Genomic DNA, 20,616 nt, shown 5'->3' on the forward strand with positions numbered 1-20,616 from the left:
GGGGGGGGCGGGCGCCGGCCGGCCGGCCGGGCGAGTACGATGGTGCATTTGGAGGTGGCCGCGCTGCTGGTCGCCCTGGTCGGGGTTTGCGTCTGGACGGACGAGACGGGGAAAGTTATCTCGGATCGCTACGCCGTGTACTGGAACAAGAGCAACCCCAGGTAAGCCGGCGCGTGGCCCCTTCCCCCGGGATCCCCCGGCCCCTCTCGCGGGCCCACCAGCCCAAGGGGGGATGATTTTAGGAGAAAAGTTCCCAGCAACTTTTCAGCCGCGCAAACACCAGGCAGCCCCAGCCTGCATTCATTCCCCAGCCTCTCTTGGGGGGGGCTCCTTTTTCTCTCTCTTCCCTCGCCGACTTGTTGCAAAGGAAACATTCCTCCCTAATGAACGGTGTCAATTAGCTCATCCCCTTGTAAACCTGGGAGCGGCAGCGGCAGTGTGGGTGCACCCGGCATAGGGGTGTAGAGGAGTGCACAGGCTGGGTGCTTATTAGGACTAATTTTTGGGTGAGCCCTGCCAGTGTGCTTCACTTGCAGTGAGTCCATGGCAGGAAATGGGTGCTTTTATTAGGCGAAGAAACCGCTGCAGGGGGGGAAAAAAAAAGACTCAATTTTGGGTGATATCATTTTGCAACAAATCCTAATTTCTTTAAAAAAAAAAAAAAGAAGAATAAGGCAACTGCAGCTACCAAGGAGCCTTGTATTGAAAAGGGGGGAAAGATAGCAGTGGCTCTTTATTTAATTTTTTGCAGGCAGTGTTTTTTTGGGGGGGGGGTGGAGGGTTCAATTTTGAAGCCCTGCTTGGAGCTAAGAGCGGGTGTCAACCCAATAGATACAGGCATTAGATTTTACGATTCTGTTTTTCTTGGCAGATGTGCTTCTGGCACCAAGTCTCCCTTCCCCCCCAGAAGTCAGTTCTGGGAAGTTGTGAGTCTGCTTAGCCAAGGTGAACAAACCAGAGCAGTTTTCAGAACCGTTGCGGACTGTAAAATCAATGACACGTCACTCAGGAGCTCTCTCCTGCTTGAATTCAGCCTGTCCCTCCGGTGCCAGGGTGCTGCCGATCCCGCTCTGATCTCTCCCTGCTGGTGCAGGTGGGCTGGAGGCAGGGAAGCCTGGCTCCGACCGGTGTCTTTTCCTCAGGTGCCTTTTTTTAAAGTTTCCAAAAGGCTCAGGAAGCCCAGCAAGGCTGCCCAGGGACATGGAGAGAGCCTAGTCCTTCCCCGTGTGCAGCTGGGTGTATTTTTCAGTAGGGAATATTTAAATCCGGATCCCAAAGTGGCCGCGTTGCCTCTGCCGCTGGATGCTCACCCCCTGCGTCGGAGTGATGCTCCGTGCACCGTCCTGGGGGGCTACTGGTGCTGGCGTCGTGCTCTTCGATTTGCTCCATTTCTGCTATTTAGTGCAATCCCGTTTGGCAGTCAACTTTGGGGAAGTTCAAGTTTTCCTTTCCATGTAAAGCCCTGAGTTGGCAGTATTTTGTTACAGGCACTGTTGCGGTAGCATGGCTCTTCCCAGTTCACGTGAAAAGACATCAGGACTGTGGGAAACGTATACTGGGGAGCCATGAAAGTGCCCTGCAAGGACCCAGCCGCTATAACAAAGGGCATCTTGTGCTGCCACTTATTGCCACAGGATTATTTAAAATATGCTTCCACGGCTGGTTCGGTGGCGAGACTCGAAAACGGGTTATCTGTGCTCAGAGGCTCATAATGGCTTTTGTGAAATATTATTCAGTCTACCAGTGTCTAATAGACCACAAAGCAGGGCTCACAGGGGTGTGGAGGGCTCAGGGTTGAGAAGCAGCAATTCCCAATTGCTGTAAAGGGTGGGAGGGGTGGGAAGGAAGAAGGTTTATTAATGTTTAAGGTATTTATTTTCTTTGGGGAGAAAAAAATGCTATTTGATCATTTTGGTGTAATTTTTCTTTCTCTGCAATTCATTCCCTCCTTTCGAGGGTTCATTTGAAAAACAAACCGAAACAAAGTTTGCTGTATTTCCTTTTTCAGTCTAATTTTGGGGGAAGGAAAATAGCGAGTTTGAAATGAAGCAGGGCTCTTCCTCTCACTCTTGGCACAGGTGACTAAGACTGCAGGGAATTCATCCTCCCCCCCTCCCCCAGCTGTTTGAAAGGGGCAAATTCATGGGCAGTTCGGTGGAAATCCTACTTTCCACTGCTAAAAAAAAAAAAAAAAGTTGAGGCCATCTGTAAAATCTCTGTACAGAGCTGAAGGAACTGATGGCTGCGTTTGGAGGCACAGGCGTTTTGCGGGTGTAATTCATTAGATCTTGGCGTTTCCGGCGGGGTCGCATCCATATTTTTTCGCTCATCGTCGGTGCCTACAGAGGAGAAATCCATGCAGGTATGGACCCTGGCTGGGCTTATGGAGAGCGAGCCCTGCGCCCCTGTGCAGTAGAGAGCGAAGCAGACAAATGGGTAGCAAAATAGACCAGAAAATGTTGCCGCTGACAAGGAGGGGGTCCTTTTGCATTTGCAGCGCTGGAGAGATTTTCCCCCTCTTGCTGTGGGAAAGCTCAGAGGGGAACCGTTAATAGAGAACTTTTTATTTTCCAGTCCGCTTCCTGACAGTATGAATGGACTCTTCATTCTGGAGATGATCTCCAGTGAAATTTTTACATTTTATTCAAGTTCCCAACTGTATTTCAATGAGGATCTCTGTCCAGGCGAGCGGAGCGTGATGTATGTGGCGTGGGGGCTGCTGAGACAACTTGGGCATGGATCTGCGGTCTGAGCCGCTCTGTCTCATGAGCGTGTCACTTAGGCGATGTATCTATAGGCACCTATAAGACCGTGAGATGCACACGGGATTGAGAGGCTGCTCGGAGTCTCCCCACCAGCTGGATTTATCCAGCCATCAAATATTCCCTCGGAGGCATAAACGGGATTTGCAAATGTACCGTTTCCTGCAGTGTCCCTTCTGCTGTGCCCAGCTCTCGGTTACCCTAAAGTTCAGGGACCTCGGTCCTATTGTGCGTGCATCCCTGCGCGGCATCTTTACCGGCTGGTTGCGTCGCATATGGATTTTATTATCTCTCCCACATTTTTGTGGGGGGTTGGAAGAGAGAGATTTTCTTTTTCTTTTTCTTTTTCTTTTTTTTTTTTCCCCCTCGCTAAGTTTTTGGTTACAGCTTCGATTCCTTCCCAGCTTCTACAGCCTGGGCTCTTTTCTTTTGTTCTGTTCAGTGCCAAACATGTGCTAGGGCTCTCGCACACGGAAAAGATAGGACTTCAACGTGTGTTATACAACCGCTCAAACTTCGGGGTCAAGAGCATTGGGACTGGGGACGTGACTGCTGGGCGCTGCGGGGCAGTTGGGCAACGCGAACGTTGCAGTGGGCTCGCAAGCCAAGATTGAGCGGTTGGCGTTTGACCCCGTTGTTATAAGGAGCTCTGCAAAACCACTCGCCGTCTGTTATAAGGCTCATGCTCCCTTGCTCCCAGCTTCACGAAACCCCCTTATCACGGCCCTTTTTTGCCCCAGCGCCTCTGTGTAAGCCCCCACGATGACATTGCACAGGCAGGCAATGTCCCTGGAAAATAGTGTTTTAAAAATCCAGCGTTGACAAAGACAGTGTCGACCAAGAAAAAATATGGAGGAGGAAGTAAAAAAAAAAAAAAAAAAACCCCAAACCCCAACATCTTATATATAAGTGTAGGTAAAAGAGCGAACAATGGAGAGAGCTGGTGGGTTTTCACTAGTCGTATTAGTGACATTTGGATCTGGGATAAGGTCCGAATTCTTCCAGCGCGGTAGTGTCCTGCATTGTGCATCGCCGATTGTGCGTGTCCTGGGTTTTGGGATGGTGGAAATTCAGGGCAGTTTGTTAGGTGGAGCAAACCCAGGAATTCCTGTTGAGCTTTCTGCTCACTGGTGGGGGGGAAGCACAAGCGACATTTTTATTTATTTCTCTCTCGATAGGACAGAGGTTTGGTTGAGCCTTTTAAAAAAAAAAAAAAAAAAAAATCTTTTGTCTCTTGGTTTCTGTCCCAATTTTCTTTTCTTTTCCCTTCATGCTTAATAATGGAGAAATTAGAAAATTATTAAAAAAAAAAAAGAAAAGAAAATGGCAACCCCCTGCACCTCCCGCCCCATATAATCTTGAAAACCCACACACCTAGTTTGGCAAGATGCATTTTTTTCCCCCTTTTTTGATGATGATTATAACCTATTCTTTGTAGACATCAGTGGTCTGTATCATTTGCCCAGGTTTGATAATTGTGTCCAAATTAAAAATCAGCTGCAAATTGAGATGGGCTGCGGTCTGCCCATTCTCTCTATATTGTTAATATAAGTAGTCACAATAGACTGAGAGAGAGATTTATATTGGTATTGTAAGTGGGCATTTGGAAAATGTTAAATGCGTTGTATTAAATGGATCTCGCAGGCTAGCATGGAAATACTCGAAGAGGAGATTATATAATGTATATGACGGGGATATACTTGCACGCGTAGATGCGCACAGTAATGTGTTTGCTTGCGCTTAATGGATGGAAGTGCTGGTTGCTCCCTTGACACGGTGAAGACCCCAGCCTGCCCATGCGAAATGGGCATTTGCGCTTCCTCTCCGCAGATCCCTCTCCAAGCATGCATGGCATAACATGTGACACGCGTGGAGTCGTGTAAACAGGGCCACTTTCACATCGGGCCCCACACAAGTCAGCGTGCGATGTCTTGCACGCCACTTTGAACGTCAGACTGGAGTGATGGCAATGCTCCTGTAAGTCCCCAGCCCATTGCTCGGCATAGGCAGGATGGTTTGCTGCAGTGGGGTTTTTCTCCGGTCCTGGTATAGAAATCGAACACCTTTTTGGGTCCGTAGAGCCCTTGGAAAGAATTAGGGGCCAAATTAAAATGCAGCGAGAGGCAGGGGAGGCTGGGCTGGTTTCTTGCACACCGTGTACATGTTTCTCCCACTACCGTTGACCACCTCTATCAGAACTGTACCCAAATCTGTCCTCTGGCCGAGCAGGGGTCAGGTTATGATGCCTAACGGGGCCTCAATTCTGTCGAACTCGGTTGTAGAGGCTCCTCCAGACCACGAATTCGGGTGGAAATCTCCATTGCGTGCTGGAAAACCTGCGGTGTCGGCGGGACCCCTGCCTCTGGTCTTTGGGAAGGAATGACCTCACCCTGCATGGGTGCCACGATGCCATCTCCCCGCAAACCCCCGAACCCTGGAGTGCGATTGAAAACCTTTGCAAAGCAGGGGCAGGACCAGGGATTTCAGGCTTGCTTTCATTCCCCACTCTGTAATAGGCAGGTTATAGTAATTCCAGAATGACAGTTTCCCTGTAGCCAAATGCAATTCCTGAACATGCAGCTGTATATTTATATATCTGTAGAGAAGGGGAAATGTGCAAAGTGTTAGGTATTTTCCTTCTCTATTTGCAGTCTGGTTACGAGCGCCATAAACGATCTCGATTTTACCCATGGCCTATATTTAACTGCAGTCATTTCTTTGCATGGAAGGTTTATTTTCTGATTTTTGTTTTGTTAGCACATCTGGGATTTCTCCTCGGCGCTCCGTCGTTTTGTGGAGGTCCGGGGTGGGGGGTCTCCATCCAGGGGTTTTACCTTGCTTTTTAGAGGCGTGGGGTGGGGAGTTGGAGCGCGGGGCAGGTGACCAGCCCCATGGCAGTGCTTGGAGACATTCGTGATGGGAAGGGCATCACTTTTGGGGGTCCCTCCCCACACTGATGCTTGTGAGGAATGGGTTTGAGGGCCATGCGGCCCAGCTGGTGGGGCATCGGAGTCCTTCCTGCCACTTGGATGTGAGCAGGAGGGGTTCCCTTCCTCCCACGCTGGGCACAGTTGAAGTCTGAGCCGTGCTCCCTTGCACTGTAGGGTAGGGAAGGACCCCAAGCGGTGGGGTTTTGCACACCGTGTCTTCTGCTTTATTGCAAAACAGGGGATCTCCCAGCTGAGTTGCTATGGTTCAAAGCACCTCAGAAGGGCTCCCAGCATCCAGAGACAGACTGTCCTTTAGTGACCCATTGGATGCACTGGTGAAAAAGCACCAGAAATGCAGTATTTTAGGGTTGGGAAGGCTCTGCTCAGTGCAGATGAAGGCTGGTTAGCTTCCCTGGCCAGTTTGACTGCTGTCTTCATTGGTGCTACAACCCAAAGGATTGGGGCCTCGTTACGCTGCCGCAGTTTCAAATGCGGGAGCAAGGGGAAGGGCCCAGGGAGAGGTTGGTGTCAAGCGGGGTGCATGGGGGGCTGTGCGGGGTGCCTGGCACCCTCGGGGCAAATATGTGCACATGTCCATCACGTCAGAAAGGTCTGGTGCCAGCTGTCCAGCTGGTCTGTGCTTCCAGACCTCTGCTTCCCGCAGGCGCCCAGAGCAGGAGACGGGGTCTTTGGACCCTGGCTGCCTGCTCCCCATTTTGCCCCATCCCAAGGTTTTGGCAGCAGTTTCCTGAAGTTTTTGAGCTAACCCCTCCACAAAAAAAAAAAGAAAAAAAAAAAAGAGCCAGCCTCAGATCACGTTGGAGCTAGACTTTGGCGCCTAGCTAATTTCTGCACCCAGATTCACGCCCCTATGCATAGGGTGAGGGTGCTATGGCAGGCTGCCCTGTTTTGGTGGCGAAGGGGGTGGGGAGATGCGGAGAGACCTGGGCATGCTGCTTCGGGGTGTCGGGACCCCCTTGTCCCTGCTGTCCCTCGTGCATGCCACCCTCCGCTCAATTAGCTCTCAGTGGCTTTCGCTCATTTTCCTTTCCCTTTATACAAAGAACATTTGCAGCCCTCCCCCCACCCCCTCATCTCTCTCCTTTCCAGACCGTTAAGCCCTGTTAGTGATTCTTCACTAGCCAAGGTCTGTAGCAAGCACAGTTAATAAACAGCAGATACAAACAGGTCCAATGGCTCTGACAAGATTTTCTCTGTCTCTACCTGTCTCTCTCTCTCTCTCTCTTTCCTTCTTTCTAGGGATTGCAATTACGTTCCCCACCGGTTGCACATTTGGTATCCAGATGCTGGCTATGCACAGAATCCTAATATAAGGATGGAGCTGTGGGCCTTGGGGTGGAGCGGGACCAGCTGCAGGTTTGCCACTCACCTGGGTGCTCCCTGCTTTAAATCCTCGGTGCCGTTCACCTGTCTGATCACAGGAATAAAGGGATGGGGCCAGGGTGTGGGGCAGGGGTGGGAGCACTTTGAATTGCAACAGGGTGGGTTTAAAACTACTCTGAAATATAACTGTGCGTGTGCACATACATACATACATACATTTCACATATATAGCACATCTATAACATATATTAACAGAAACCCATTACATTTAATATTTATTTATAAAGATATAGATATAGTTGCATACAATAAATCATAAAGTAGTAGGGCTGGAAGGGACCTCGAGGTCATCTAAAATTATATGCTATATAGATATCCACACAGAAATGCATTTCCATCTCTATACAACATACATGTAATCTCTCTCTTTTTTTATTTACATACCTGTGTATTTATATTCATCTATAGGCACGCATGTAGATTTATATATAATTGCACACTTATTTTTATCTGTGTAAAATGCACCTGGTTTTGTCTGTAGGTGCATACACGGCTGTATCTCTGTTTATCTGTATCGCATAGGTACATATATGTCTCCCTAACACATCTGCCTGTATTGGTGTATTCCAAGGAATCCATCTGCTTGTGTGTAAGTAGGCAGATGAGTGTGCACACACTCAAATGTGCATGTGGAAATGGGAATACCATGTAGTGTAAAAGAGCCTTTCTCTCTAAGGCGGAACATTTTAGTCCTATTCCATTTGCTACAGAGGCGGGTCAAGAGCTTGGTTTTTGCCCTGCTGTCCTCACCTTGCCAGCTGCTCCCCAGCCTGCTCAGGAAGGTGCTGTCATCTGGGCGTTGTTCCCCTCCATGCCGATATGGATATGTACTTTGCAGGTTTTTGGCTCGGCCCATCCCACCCTAGAGCGGGCTGCATCCCTCACCCCGGGGTCCGGCGTCCTTGCAGGCCCTGTGCGTGTCTAAATGACAGAGCGAAGAGCACGCTTTTTGCCTGCCTGGGCGAGGAAGGGAAACGGGGCTCTTGGCAGCCTGGCTCCATCGCGGGTCGGGCTGAGCCGACCTGCTGTTCGCTGCTCGGGTGCTGCCTGGAGCGACGCAGATGCGTGGCCCCGCTGCATCCACCTGGGGAAGGGGAGCGCGGGCGGGCAGCGTTCTCCAGCGGCGAGTGACACATTGGTATTTAGGAGATGAATTTGGGAAGCGTCTTGGAAATCAGTGACATTTTCCACGCAGGGCTTGTGTGTCACTGGCGGGGACCGGGGCACGGGGAGGGAGCCCGAGCTCCCCAGCTGCCTGTTTGCAGGTGGTTCAGAGAGCGCTGCTTTTCCAGCCCCCGTGGCTCTCTGTCGCCTCTTAAAATTACCCCACCGAGTCCCGCTGTCACTTGTGCGACACCAGGCGAAGTAGTGTAGACAGGACAGCGGTTGGCCGCTAGCAATGCTAGGGAAGCTTAAGGAAAAAGCTTGAGCCTCGGCTGGGAGAGAAGGGAGGCTGAAAAGCAAGGGAGGTGAGAGACTAGGACTGGCAGCCCCTGGCCTGCCTGCTGGGCCAGAGCCGGCCCTGTCCACCCAGATGGTTAATCAGCATTTATTACTAGGTGTTAGAAGTGTTTTTATTTCTTTCTTCCCCCCTTTGGTTGTTGATGCTGTGCGGCTGGGCTGCTAAATAGCTTCCCATTGTTGGAGAGCTAATTACCTCTTAATGAGCCTCCTTACTCAAAGCCGGAGAGGAGTGGGGGGGACAGCGTTGCCTTTTTTTTTTTTTTTTTTCCCCAGGCGCAGGGGCAAGGCAGAGCCATGTGCCAAGGTGCTGGGTGGGCTGCAGAGAGGTGAATGGGGGGCTCTGGGGCTGGGTCACACTGAAGGTGGTGTCTGTCCTGATTGCGCCCGTTGACATCAACACCATCCTCACCTGCCGGCACGTGGTAGGCTGGGTCCTGCCACGCTCTACTCATCCACATCTGCCTGACGCCCCCCGCCGGCCTCGCAGCTATGGCTCTGGGGGCGCTGCGGAAGAGAGGGGGTAACGGGGGGGCATGGACCCGTTGTCACCCTTCGACCCCTGCAGGGTCTTGGCGCGGGTGCACGGGTGAGCCCGGTGTTGGTGGGGAGGTGTGCGGCCGATGCTAGCAGGCAAACGAGCTGGGGTTTTAGCGCTCGCCTTCCCTGTCCCTTGCAGGGCTCCTGCTGCCCAGTGCACTGTACTGGTTCATCCCGCCATCCTCTTTGATAAAACTCAGCCCGTGAGTCCTGCAGGAGGTGTCCCGTTGATGCTGGGGGGAGGATGGTGGCCTCGGGCTCCAAAGAGCCTGGGTGCGAGGTTGGGGCTGGCGCTGCCCAGTCCCCCGACAGCGAGGGTGCTGTGAGCCCCCGTCCAAGGGGTTGGCAAAGGGGGCAGCCCCTTCTCGCCCCTGCAGAAGGCCTCTGTCGCTTGCAAAGGGGGGAGTGGAGAGGGCTGGCTTCCAGCCAGGGCTTGGCCAAGAGGCCTGGATGCCTTGAAGGAGCTCCCTTCCCTCAGCCCACCGTGCTTGCCAGGTATGGAAGAGCGAAGCTGGGGTGTATCCACGTGGCATGCCCTGCCCAGCGGGCGCCTCTGCCCCCACCTCGCCCCGGTGGGTGGGGTGCCGGGGTGGGCACCTAGCCCAGGCCTGGTTGCGGCGGCCCCCGTGCCCATCGACGGCAGGGTGGGTGCCCAGCAGGCCTGGTGGGAAGAAGGGTCCTGTGCCCGTCGGCAGAGCCCCATCCATGTCGAGAGTGATGGAGGCTTCAGCCAAAGGGAGGAGGGAGCGCTGGTGGGATGGGGTCGTGCCAGCTGCCCACGTACCTTTGGTGGGCAAGAATATGGGGCATGCATGGGAAGCCGCCCCGGGGCAGCATGAGGAAGGGGTGTGAGGTCCCCTCAGGGGCTGGGGTGGATGGGGAGCCTGCCCTGGCTTGCAGGATGGGGGGGGAAAGCGGGGCATACCCTTTGCCTCATGCTAATGAACTCGACCCAAGGGGCTGGGGCGCAGGGGCCAGGCAGAGCCGGCAGCTCACCGGGACCCCGGGGTGCCGGCGCTGGAGTCTGCAGGACCCACCGCGCCTTGGGGTTGCCCGGCACTGTCCAAAAATCCCTTTGACGGCGGGGCACCCCCACCCGCGCGATAACAAGCGGCTGTCGATGCCAGGAAGCGGGGCCCTCGGCTCCGTTGACCGTATTGATCCCCGGAGTGATTTAAATGCCACAAAGCAAAGCGATCGACAGCTGCCGGCGCGAGCAGAGCTCCCGCTCAGCCCCACCTTGGTGCTGCCCTTTGGGTCCTTAATGGAGGCAGGGAGGATGCGCTGGGCGGATGGAGAGGGAGGCTTTTATTTCTTCCTTCCCTCCTCGTTAATGGCCTTCCGGCCCCACCGCCCTCCCGGGCACTGCAGTGGGTGAGACCAAGGCAAGACCCTGATTCGAGATCACGGGGTCCATTCCCATCCTTGCCCGTCGTGTCCTCCGGGACCAGGGTTAGAGACGTCCCTGCCTCAGTGGGCTCCGAGCCAGCCCTGGTCCCTTGCCGTGCATCGGCTCTTCCCATTTCTGCCCTTCTCTCGCTGCTTTTCTGGCCCCGGCTTTGCATGGAGTTTTTCTGCAGTGCTGATGTGTGCGTGTGCACGCTCACGTGTGTCTGTGCGTGTGCGCACGTGCGGGGAAAGGGCGGAAGGGCTGCCCAAAGGCTCTTGTGGGCTGCCGGGACTTCTGCTCGTGCTAATGAGTCCACTCTTCTTTTGCCAAAGGCACGGCCAACACCTAACGGCCGCGGGAGCCCACGTCCCCACCCCACCTCCTCCCCTGCGTGCGGTGGTGCTGGCAGAAGCTGCAGGGATTCGGGCCCCCGTCCCTTGCGCCCGACCCCCAGCTGGCAGCCCTGCCTCGCCTGCAGTCTCCCCATCAATGAAACTCCTTTAAAAAAAAAAAAAAAGAGAATTTCTGATCCCTTTAATGGCCTCTCGATCCCTCTTCAAATCTCCTGGGGGTCCGACGCCGGCTGCCTCCGTTACTGCTGCCTCCGTTGAAAGGCAAAGAAATTACCGAGTGGCTTCGGAGCAATCAGCGATGGAAAAGACCTATTAGATGGTCCAGTCTCTCTCCCTCCCGATGCAGCGCAGTCATCTCCGACGTGGTCTTTATGAGCGTGTCATTCCTCCTTCTGTCCGTGTAAATAGTCATTCTCTGCCCAATGTGTCTGGAACCACGTTTCGGAGAATTTTTGCAGAAGTGTTTTGGGGGGGGGGATATTTCTATCCGCTTATTTTCTCTTCGACAATATATGGGGAGCAGAGCTCTCCCACGTGCCAGGAGCCAGACAAAAGTGTTTAGAGGCAACAAATAGAAATATTCCTGAGCAGTCTGCCCAGCTCCAGCTATTTCTCCCGTCTTCCTGCGGCATCTCGTATCACGTATTCGAGCGGGGTTTTACTCGGGCTGTTTTTGTAAATTTTTTTCTCCTTTTTAATGCCCTATTTATATTTTCAATAAAATAAAATCGCCCAAGCCTGACCCTGTAGAGAACTTGGAAAATCCCAATTCTTCCTCTTTCCAATCCCGTCTCGGCTGCGAAAAAAGCTCCCGGCCCTCGCGCCCCGCGCCGAATCGCACCGCAACAGGATTATTGCAGCGCCGGAAATTTCTGGAGTCCGAGCAATTGGGTTGTTGGGAGGGGAAGAGGGGGGATGCGTTGCAGGCGGTGGTCTGAGCAGTGAGGGGCACAAGGATATTTGGGGAACATGGGGGGGGGGGTTGGGATCTGTGCCCCATCGTGCTGAGCTGGTGGTAAGATTCGTGGCGGGGTGGGTTGGGCATGGGAGAGGCAGCCCCAGGAAGGTCTGGGCTGCGGACCAAGCACGCCATGATGTACCCATTGCACCTAACGCTGAGTGGAGTGAGGCGGGGCACGGGGGAGGGAAGGAAGCCCCCCGGGTAGCAGGCCGCTGTCTGCCCCCAGGGTACAGCTGTTTCTGCAGGTGGGAGCAGGAGTCCCTTCCCCCCCATATCCATGTCTCTTTGCCCCCAGACCTCCCCTTGCCCGTGCTTTCTAAAGGAAGTGGCGCAGAAGCCGAGCCGGTGGGGGTGGGGGGGTGGCTGCATTCGGCCTCTCCGCACCCTTTCCCCAGCCTGGCGTTGGAAAGGCTGGAGGACGTCGGTGCCGGATCCAGCCTTGCTCTGTACGTGACCGTCCCCCCTTCTCCTGCCTGCGTGCATGCGCTTTGGGGCTCGTGAAGCATCCGGCCGTTGGGGTGCTGGGGAGAGGCAGATCGCGGGCCCTTGGGGTCGTGCTGTGCAAAGCCGGCCGCCCTGCGTGCCAGAGGGTCACCTCTTCCCCCGGAGCCCGCGGCCGGGGCCGGCATGGAAAAGTCAGAGCCGCACGACTAAGCAGCTGCCAAAAACCAGGGAGATAGCAGGAGCAGGGGAAGCTGTTTCCCAGCCGGCTCGATAATCCCAATTATTATCTGGTTTCTAGATCAGGATTCTTATTAAACTTGGCACCGCTGGATTTGCCGTTCCGGCCGCCTGCCTCGGCACAGGGCTCGCAGCCGATTTATCTCTCGCAGATTCAGGAAGGAAATTGAGTGGAAAAAACCGGGGCAGTGCCCCACAGGAATGCTTGGTATTCGGGAGTATGCGGCGAAGAGGCTGGCGGGGGTGGGGGGAGCGGGGTGTTTGAATTGGGGGCTGCTGCCCGGCCTCTTTTGAAGTGACAATTGATGCCGATCCAGTGATGGAGTGGGAGGAAAAAGGCTTTAAAATGGATCTGCGTGCGTGCCTGCGCGCCGCGCTATTGCGTGGGCCCGATCCTCCACTGCCCAGTGCGGGCTGGGCGTAAAGGGTCCCAGCTGCCAGCCGGGCATCCAAGCATCGGGCCCGGTGTTGTGCACGTGCCTGCATTCGCACCAGCCTACGGGCACAGGTCAGGGTGGGTTTCCAGCGCCCGTGTCTGCGCAGAGAGGGGTGGGCATCGGGGGCGGCGAGCAATGCATCCATGCCCGGCGTTGCGGACTGGGAGGTCTCAGCCGCCCGGGGATGGGGGTGGGGGGACCGCTTGGTTTCAGATCGTTCTTAAAGATGAGAAATTAAAAGCAAGATTAAAAAAAAAAAAAAAAAAAATTAGCATAAAAGTTTCTGCTGTTTCTCCCTCCCTGTGGGATGGTCGGAGAAACCCCGAGCTGCTGGCTCGCTTCCCTGCCTCGTCCTCTCTGTCGCCGGCGTCCCCCTGGGTTCACGGAGACTGGCCTCAGCTCTTCCATCCCCGGGGAGCTTCACCCCACGTGCCCCTTCCCGGCCGCATCTCACGATTGGGTTTTCGTGGGTGTGGGCGTCCGTCCCTTCTGCCCCTTAGCTCCAGGGGTTCAGTCCGTGACCCGGCCAGGACTCGGGCTGTGCAGGACGACACGGCGCCATCGCCCGGAGCCGTCTCCTTTGTTTGGCGAGGGTCCCGACCCGCTCGGGCCACGTGGATCCGCCTGACTTGGCCGCCCCCGCCTCCTCCAGTTGTGCAGGAAGGGCCCGATTCTTGGCGTAAGGTTACCTACCGCCACAGCCGTTGGTGCCAACGCTGCATTACCCCTGCTGGGCTCTGGCCCGTTGCCTTGCACTGGTTGGGATCCGGCCCTCAGACGCTTCCTCGCACCTCCAGCTGCAATTGCAGCGCGCGAGGAGTTCGTGGCACACTCAGCCGGCACAATGAGGCAGGAGGTTCCCGGCTGGATCGGCCGGCGCCACGTTAACGCTGTCCCGAGCCAGGCACGGGGCATGTAGGGGGCACGACCTGCTGCAGGGTGTCCGGTGCTGCTGGGCACGGGCAGGATTGCAAGCAGCTCCGCATGTAGGAGCGACCCGCTAGCGCCGAGGCCGAGAGCAGTGGGTCCCCGATGGGCCCGATCCTGATCCTGGCAGGGCAGCAGGCCTGTGGGACCCCTTCCTGAGCAAAGGGTTCGGACGCAGAGTGCACGTCTTGCCTCTCGTGTGAGTTTGTAGTGTCCGTGCCCGGGTGCTCAAGCGTGTGGATTGTAGCCCGGGTCTGTCCTGGACCCTGGCTGCTGCCCCGCGGGGGCACGCCTGTGTCTGCAGCCCTGAGACCTAATTGGGGGGTTGGGTTTGGAGTAGGGGCATCCACAGACCCGGGCGCGGGCTCCAGGGCGTCGGGGCACTCAGTGGGCTTCTCCGTGCGCCCTGAGGCTGGGCCAACTCATGCGGGACGTGGCAAGTCAGGGTCTCTCGCGCCCCCTTTTTGGCACGCGGTTGTTCCCGAGGAACGCCCTGGGCCGGCAGTGGAGAGGGCCAGCCCAGGCCACTTGCTCTCATAGGCCCCGTGCGGGCTGCGTCCCACGGACTCCAGGGCTCACGAAGTTTGGCCTGCGGCTTTTGCCGCTGGGAGAAGTGGCTGGGCTCCCCGGCTGCGTCCCGGGCTCTGGGCCGGCCATCTCTTCAGTCCCGCCGTGCCCCAGCTCTCCCCCCGGTCTCCCCCAGCGCCGTGTCCTGCCTTTGTGAACCCCCACGGGATTTTTCTTCCCTTCAAGTTGCATTTTTCCTCTCTCTTTTTTTTTCATTTGTTTTTTCTTTCTTTTTGTACCCTTTTATCTCTCTTGCCCCCAGCCCGCTGGGCCCAGCCTCCATCCCTGGGTGCCTCTGCCAGTAGCAGCTCCCCTCCTTGCTAATCCCAGGTCTCCAGCCTGGCAGTGCCCCCTCCACCCACCAGCTCCTGTGATCCTCTAGAGATCGGGGCTGGATCCCCGTTCCCCTCCGGGCATGGGTGACGAGCGTTACGGAGGGCGAGCAGGCGATGGGCTGAACTTGACGGCATTGTCCATCAAGCAGGGGGGTGCCGACAGCCCTCAGCTGGGGCCTGGGCTCACGGAGGGCTGGAAGTCTCCGTCTCTGCACTCCGGGCTGTGCCAGGCTCTTCATGGCAAGCAGACTCCTAGAAGGGCTTTTTTCTGAGGTTTTTTTATTAAGGAAGGGAGTCTCGTTCCAGCCTCGGCAGGTTCGGTTATCTCCGCAGTGACCTTGTGTTCGGGAGCATGGAAATGCTCAGGCTCCCAAGTTCCCCGGGTGCCGCACACTGCATGTAACGGGGGTGTCTGACCTCTGTCCGTCTGCACTGACGGCTTCGCTGCTGCAGTGTCTGAGTGCGGCGGCCGCTCGACTTCCCCAGCCCCGGTCCCCAGAGGCGTGCGAGTCTCCGCAGCTCCGTGGAGCTGCGAACGCCTCGCTCGGCCCCTTTCCAGACGCTGCCTCCCGCGCGCTCTGCCGGTCTCTCCATTGTTGTGTTTCCCAGCTGCAGGAGGCACCGGCGGGTCCAGACGTTGGCCGTTCAGAGCAGGGGCTGTAAAAGCCTCCACCTGCGCTCCCCGTCTCTGCCGCGGCCCCTCCTGCGCCGAAAGCCTGAACCCCTCGGGCCGAGCAGCGAGGTTGCAGGACGGTGCAATGCAAAGGCTCACGGAGCCGCTTCAAACAGCACCCCCTGAAACTGTTCCTCGCACAGGCGAGTTGAGGTGGAAACCCCAGTTCCTGATGCCAGCCCCAGCTTGAATTTTATTAGGAGCCGGGGAGCAAAATCCAGACCTGGAAAATGGCTCTTGGCTCTGGAAGGGTCTGAGCCCAGTGCCCTACCCCCTCCCCTTGACGGGGGTAGCTCTGGGGCTGGTATTTCCAGGACAGACCCCGCTCAGGTTTTGCTAGTGCCGGATGCAGCCTGTTGGCATCTGGACCACTTAAAACTAGGGGCTCCCCGTTCTCTGAGTGAGCTGGCTGTGTCCGCGCCCCAGCGCAGCACCTCTGAGCTGTGCCAGCCGTGGGAGAGCTTGGCTGAGCCTGGGGTTAACCCCCATCTGGGCCCGTCTCCCTGCACGAGAGTCCGGGCTCTGCGCGGAGGGCGAGATGAACCCTTGGTGTTTCGTGGGAAAATGGTGGGATACAGAGGACGGGTCCGTGCAGAGTGGCCGGCAGTTTTGGGGAGACGTATAAAAGAGGGTGCTCTATAGACATTGCAGCTTTGCAGCTCTTTGCAAATCCGTCTGCTCGTCCGTCTGTTTTACAGTTCCCCGTGCCCGCGCAGCTAACAGACTCGGGAAATTCTCCGTTACGTTTGCAGACCACTTCTAACCGTGCTCAGGGCTCTGATCCCCCGCTCCCCTGAGGCCCTGTGTCCTGCTGCCTGTGCCCGGCAGGGATGAGCTCACCGTGGGGGTCCAGCCCTCGCCCCTCTCGGGAATCGGGATGCAGGACCCGGCCCTGCTTGGACCCCCACCCTTTTTGTCTGAGAACCAGCATGTTGGGTAAATGCACCCGCTGGGCCCGATTCCTGGTGGAGTGGGCTGACGCTGGGTTACACCTTCCGACAGCCTGGCCCTTTTCCTGGACTGGAGGAAGTGAATTGCGGAGGAGGAGGAGGTGTGAAGCCCTTGGTGAAATGGGAAGCGAGATGCTTGGCTGAGGAGGAGAGAGGTCTGGGCAGTTGCAACACGGAGCCGGGCTCCTGGAGCGTCTTCCCAGCTCGCTGCACCAGCTTGAATGTGTTGCCCCTTCTCTCCATGCCTCGGTTTCCCCCCACGCCTCCCCAGCAGCAATGGAAATCTGCCCAGGCTCAATCAAGCGATTCACCTTGGCACGAGCGCTAGCTGGTGTCCATTGCAGACATTGGGTGGGTAAGCACTTCCTAAAGCCACCGAGAGATTTAGGTCCTGACGGTCCTGTGTCCCCGTCGGCTCACTGCGTAGCTACGAGCCGGCCCCCCTTGGCCTTTGGGGTCTTGTGCAGGGACGATTTCCGTCAGATCGGCCAGAAGCCCCAGGCTGGGGATCCCACCTGCAGCTCGGAGGATCCCGGTTGTCCCAAATTGCAGCCGACGCGCCGAGGAAAGTGCTCAGCAAACGATACCTCCCTTAGGCTCCCACAGTATCAGCTTCCCTTCTCCACCACAAAAACGACGTCCCCGGGGTCCACTTACAACCTGGGACAGCTTCCAAGGGGCTTGAGGCACCAGTTGCTGCAGCTGGGACCCAGCCAGGCTTCGCCGGCATCTCCCAGGCTGCGTTTTTGGGCAGAACACAGCTTGGGGATGTGGCTGGAGCATCAGGGTCCTCTCCGTGACCCCTCTCCCCAAGCCCTGGCTCCGTGGGGCCTTTGCAGGCCCGGGAGGGGACAACGCGGGTGTCTCGTTGGTGGACAGAGGTACCGAATGGGGACCGTTGCCCTGAGGTTCCCCCATCCCCAGAGAGAGGAAGGGCGCTGGGGCTGGAGGGAGTGGAGGGGAGCCCCCGTCTGATCGCTTCCATATTTTGTATTTTAACATTTTCATATTTGCTTCACCTTATAAATCATCCTGCCTGGGCCGGCTTGTAAAGGAGGATTTATGAGCCCAGGTGTAAGTGCAGTGAGATGAACTCGGGTGCCGGGGACCGGCCGGTTTTAATGTTTTTATAATGATGGTATCGCAAGAGCAATTTTGGCTAAGTGAGAGGTCTCTCCCGGCCGTAAATCCTCCCCCCGCCAGGCACCGCCGCCGGCCAGGGGACGTGCGGGAGGAACAGGAATCGGATTCGCGGGGAGAGACGGGCCCTGCGGACGGCGATCCGGCAGCTGTCTGCTTTTCTACTCGGCGCTGGAACCGCTCGCACAACTGACGCCCGGGCCCGGCGTGAGGCCGGCGGGTTCCTCCCAAACGCGTCTTCCCGCTGCTGGGGCCGACTGGGTGCCGGACCTCGGGCCCCAGCCCCGTCCGACGTAAATCGGCGCAGGCGGGGATCGGGCCCGCAGCTCGGGCCAGGGGAAGTTTTGCGGCTCTGGGTTGGGTCGCGTGGTACCTGCAGCGGGCTCGGCGGGATGTTTTTGGGGCGGTTCGCAGGCCTGAGCTCGCTCTCTCCGTCTCTTTGCTGCCGCCAGCCCCGGGGGTGAGTCAACATCAAAGTCGGGGCGCTGCTCAGACCCACCCTGGCAGGGCGCAGCCCCATCGGACGGGCAGAGCCTGTTCCCACGGCGCTTCCCGTTCTCCACCCGGCCCGGTTCGTTAGCCGGGACGCGGCGAACGCCAGCGGGGTCAGTCGGGGCGGCGCGAGAACAAGGGTGGGCGATTCGCGGACCCTGATCCGGGCACAGGGGACGCGCGCACGGTGCCCGCGTGGCCCGCACGTGGCACAGATCAGCGGGGCATCGTAGCCCGCGCAGGGCGTGCCGCCTGCCGGAGCAGCGGAGTCAGATGGGTGATTCTCAACCAGGGTGCTGTGAGAGCCTCTCGAGGATGTTGCAACACGAGTGCCGTCAGGCGTGCAAACACCTACGTGTGATTCACAAGATCAACCCTGAGATTTCTGAAAGGGCTCCGGCGTCCCAGTCGCTCTGCCCTTTGCAGCTGGAAGTCTGCTCCTGGGTTTCGCTGACCCCGGTAAACGAGTGAAAGCTAAGAGCTGACGTTTTCTGAGGGGGGGTCTTGGCTTGAACGAGGGCGTCTGAGAAGGCTGAGAGCCACAGGTCTAAATGCACCGCGGTTTGACGCTGGCTCAGTGTTCAGCCTTGCCTCGAGAGCGGCAGAGCCGTGCCTGCAGTTTTTACCCTGTTCAGCCGGTAAAAAGGTATCTCAGCTGGCGAGAGTCAGTCGGACGAACCCTGGTCACGTCCCCGAGGAATCGGGCTATCTGCTGTAGCAAACTTGGGCTGGGACCTTCCAGGTTTGGACGGTGCCAGGAGTCACGGGGCCGTGGATGGACGGGTGCAGGTGACTGGACGACTGGGATTGCGGTGCTTTCCCCAAACGAGCTGGCCCGGGACGGACTCCTGCAGGGCAGGGATAGGTGCGGAGGGGTTTTCCCCAGCTCCTGCAGCCACACAAACAAACCAAATAATTGGTGAGATTGTAACATTGTGCGCTCGTTAAACGGCGCAACGTAACGTAGTACAGGCACTTCCCGGGCAGTGGGTGTCGGGGTTTCTTGCACTCTACCCTGAGACCACATCCGGGGTGGAAAAGGGCTGACCACTGAGCGTGGGGTGGAAGCAGGACAGTGCGCGCCGACCCCCGAGTGCAAGGGCCGGGTTCCCAGCACCACCTGGAGAGGGGCGCAGCGGTGCCGGGCAGCTGGGATTCGGGGGGATAGGGAGCTTCGAGCTCAAGCTCGGAGGCCAGGGCAGGGCAGGGAGGCCTGGTGTTTGCATCTTCTCTAGACCTGCTGAACGGTCCATGCAGGTCCTGGTCTGCCCCGCGTGGGCAAGGCCCATCTCCGAGCAGAGGAAGCCTCCCCCGCGCGGTGCAGGGCCTGGGCATCGGTGCGTCAAGGGAAGCGCGTGCTGAGGCTTTGCTGCATCCTTTGTGCTGGCCGGTGGACACGTGCGAGATGGGGCCAGTGGGCACGGGGGTCACTGCTGCAGCCCCCGAGGCCTGCCCGGTCCCGGCTGCCTCCGGCAGAGCTGGCGAGTGGGGGAGCCTGGGGCCGCTGCGGTGGGGAGCTTTATGGCTGTAGTTAAAGGGACTTTATGATATTGTAGCTGAGCAATTGCCTGCTATTATCTGGATCGATGCGGCCTGATGGAGACACCGGTTGCTAATCCGGCCGGGCCCCGCATCGCTGCGAAACCGCGCGGGGTCATTTGCACTCGCGCTAAAAGCCCTCAGCATTTTCTCTCTTTAACTCTCCGGTCCCATGGGCCCTTCCACCATCTCTGCTCCCGACCCTGCTGGCTGCCGGGAGGAGCGTCTGTCCTGCAACCGGCGGGTTGCTGGAGGTGTGTGCACGTCTGTGTGCGCACGTATGGGGGGTGTTGGCGTGCGGACTGCTCTGTTTGGAGGAGCAAGCGGGGAGCTAGCGGCTTGGTTGGGTGTAGGGTGTGTAGATGGAGGGAGGTGTGTGTGGGCCTGGGGGGTCACTGCTGCCCTGCCTACCCTCTCCATGACTCACTTGTTTGCTATGGGAGGAGGAGGGGTGCATCCCGGGCCTTGCAGCCCTGACCCCGCCTGGGAGGCCACTATGACTCAATCAAAGCATGGAGCAAAGGTCTCTGGGCGCTGGTGCCAATCTGATAACAACTCGGACACGTGCCAAGCACCACTGCTGTGAGCAAAGCTCCCCCCACCCCGTGCATTTGAGGCGGGGGTGGGGATGAATTTTCCGAGCCCTCTGTGAAGCGGGGAGCTGCCCCCCGATGTACTGTCGTCACCAGAGCAGGGGATCAAGAGCCCGGACGCCTGGGTTTCGTCCCCCGTCCTCGAGGGAGTTGATCAAGGAGCTGGGAGGCCGGATGGCTGGGCTCTTGCCTCACCTCTGTGCGTGGTTCGGGGTGTGTCCTTGGGTAATCACTGCCGTTGCTGGGACTCGGTTTCCCAACTGCGAGACGGGGATCCCAACATGGGCCTCCCCGCTTCGCGTGGGTTAAGTGAGGAGGGTCTGCAAAAAGCCGCTGGGTGCCCCAGTGCCCGACGGCGTCACACTGTCCATCGCGCTCAATGCCGAAATGTTCGGTCCTCTCTCTGCCGTATCTCCGTCCGTAGAGCTCTGTGTTGCAGCCTCGTGCTTCTCCTTGCTCGGGGGGGTTAATAAATAGAAGG

General features: G+C 57.3%; 1 protein-coding gene across 2 annotated transcripts in view; it reads left to right on the forward strand.

The window, feature by feature from the left end:
* Nucleotides 1–6: 6 nt before the first annotated feature.
* EFNA2 (ephrin A2) overlaps nucleotides 7–20,616 on the forward strand; it is an 89,968-nt gene continuing 69,358 nt past the window's right edge. For both annotated transcript variants that reach the window (XM_019538280.1, XM_019538281.1), the window contains exon 1: nucleotides 7–161. In XM_019538280.1, coding sequence (XP_019393825.1) covers nucleotides 40–161 — 122 coding nt within the window. In that variant the 5' untranslated portion in view covers nucleotides 7–39. The remainder of the gene's footprint in view (nucleotides 162–20,616) is intronic.

This window comes from Crocodylus porosus, unplaced genomic scaffold, assembly GCF_001723895.1.
Source record: "Crocodylus porosus isolate Cpor-Errol unplaced genomic scaffold, CroPor_comp1, whole genome shotgun sequence".
Lineage (NCBI taxonomy): Eukaryota > Metazoa > Chordata > Crocodylia > Crocodylidae > Crocodylus > Crocodylus porosus.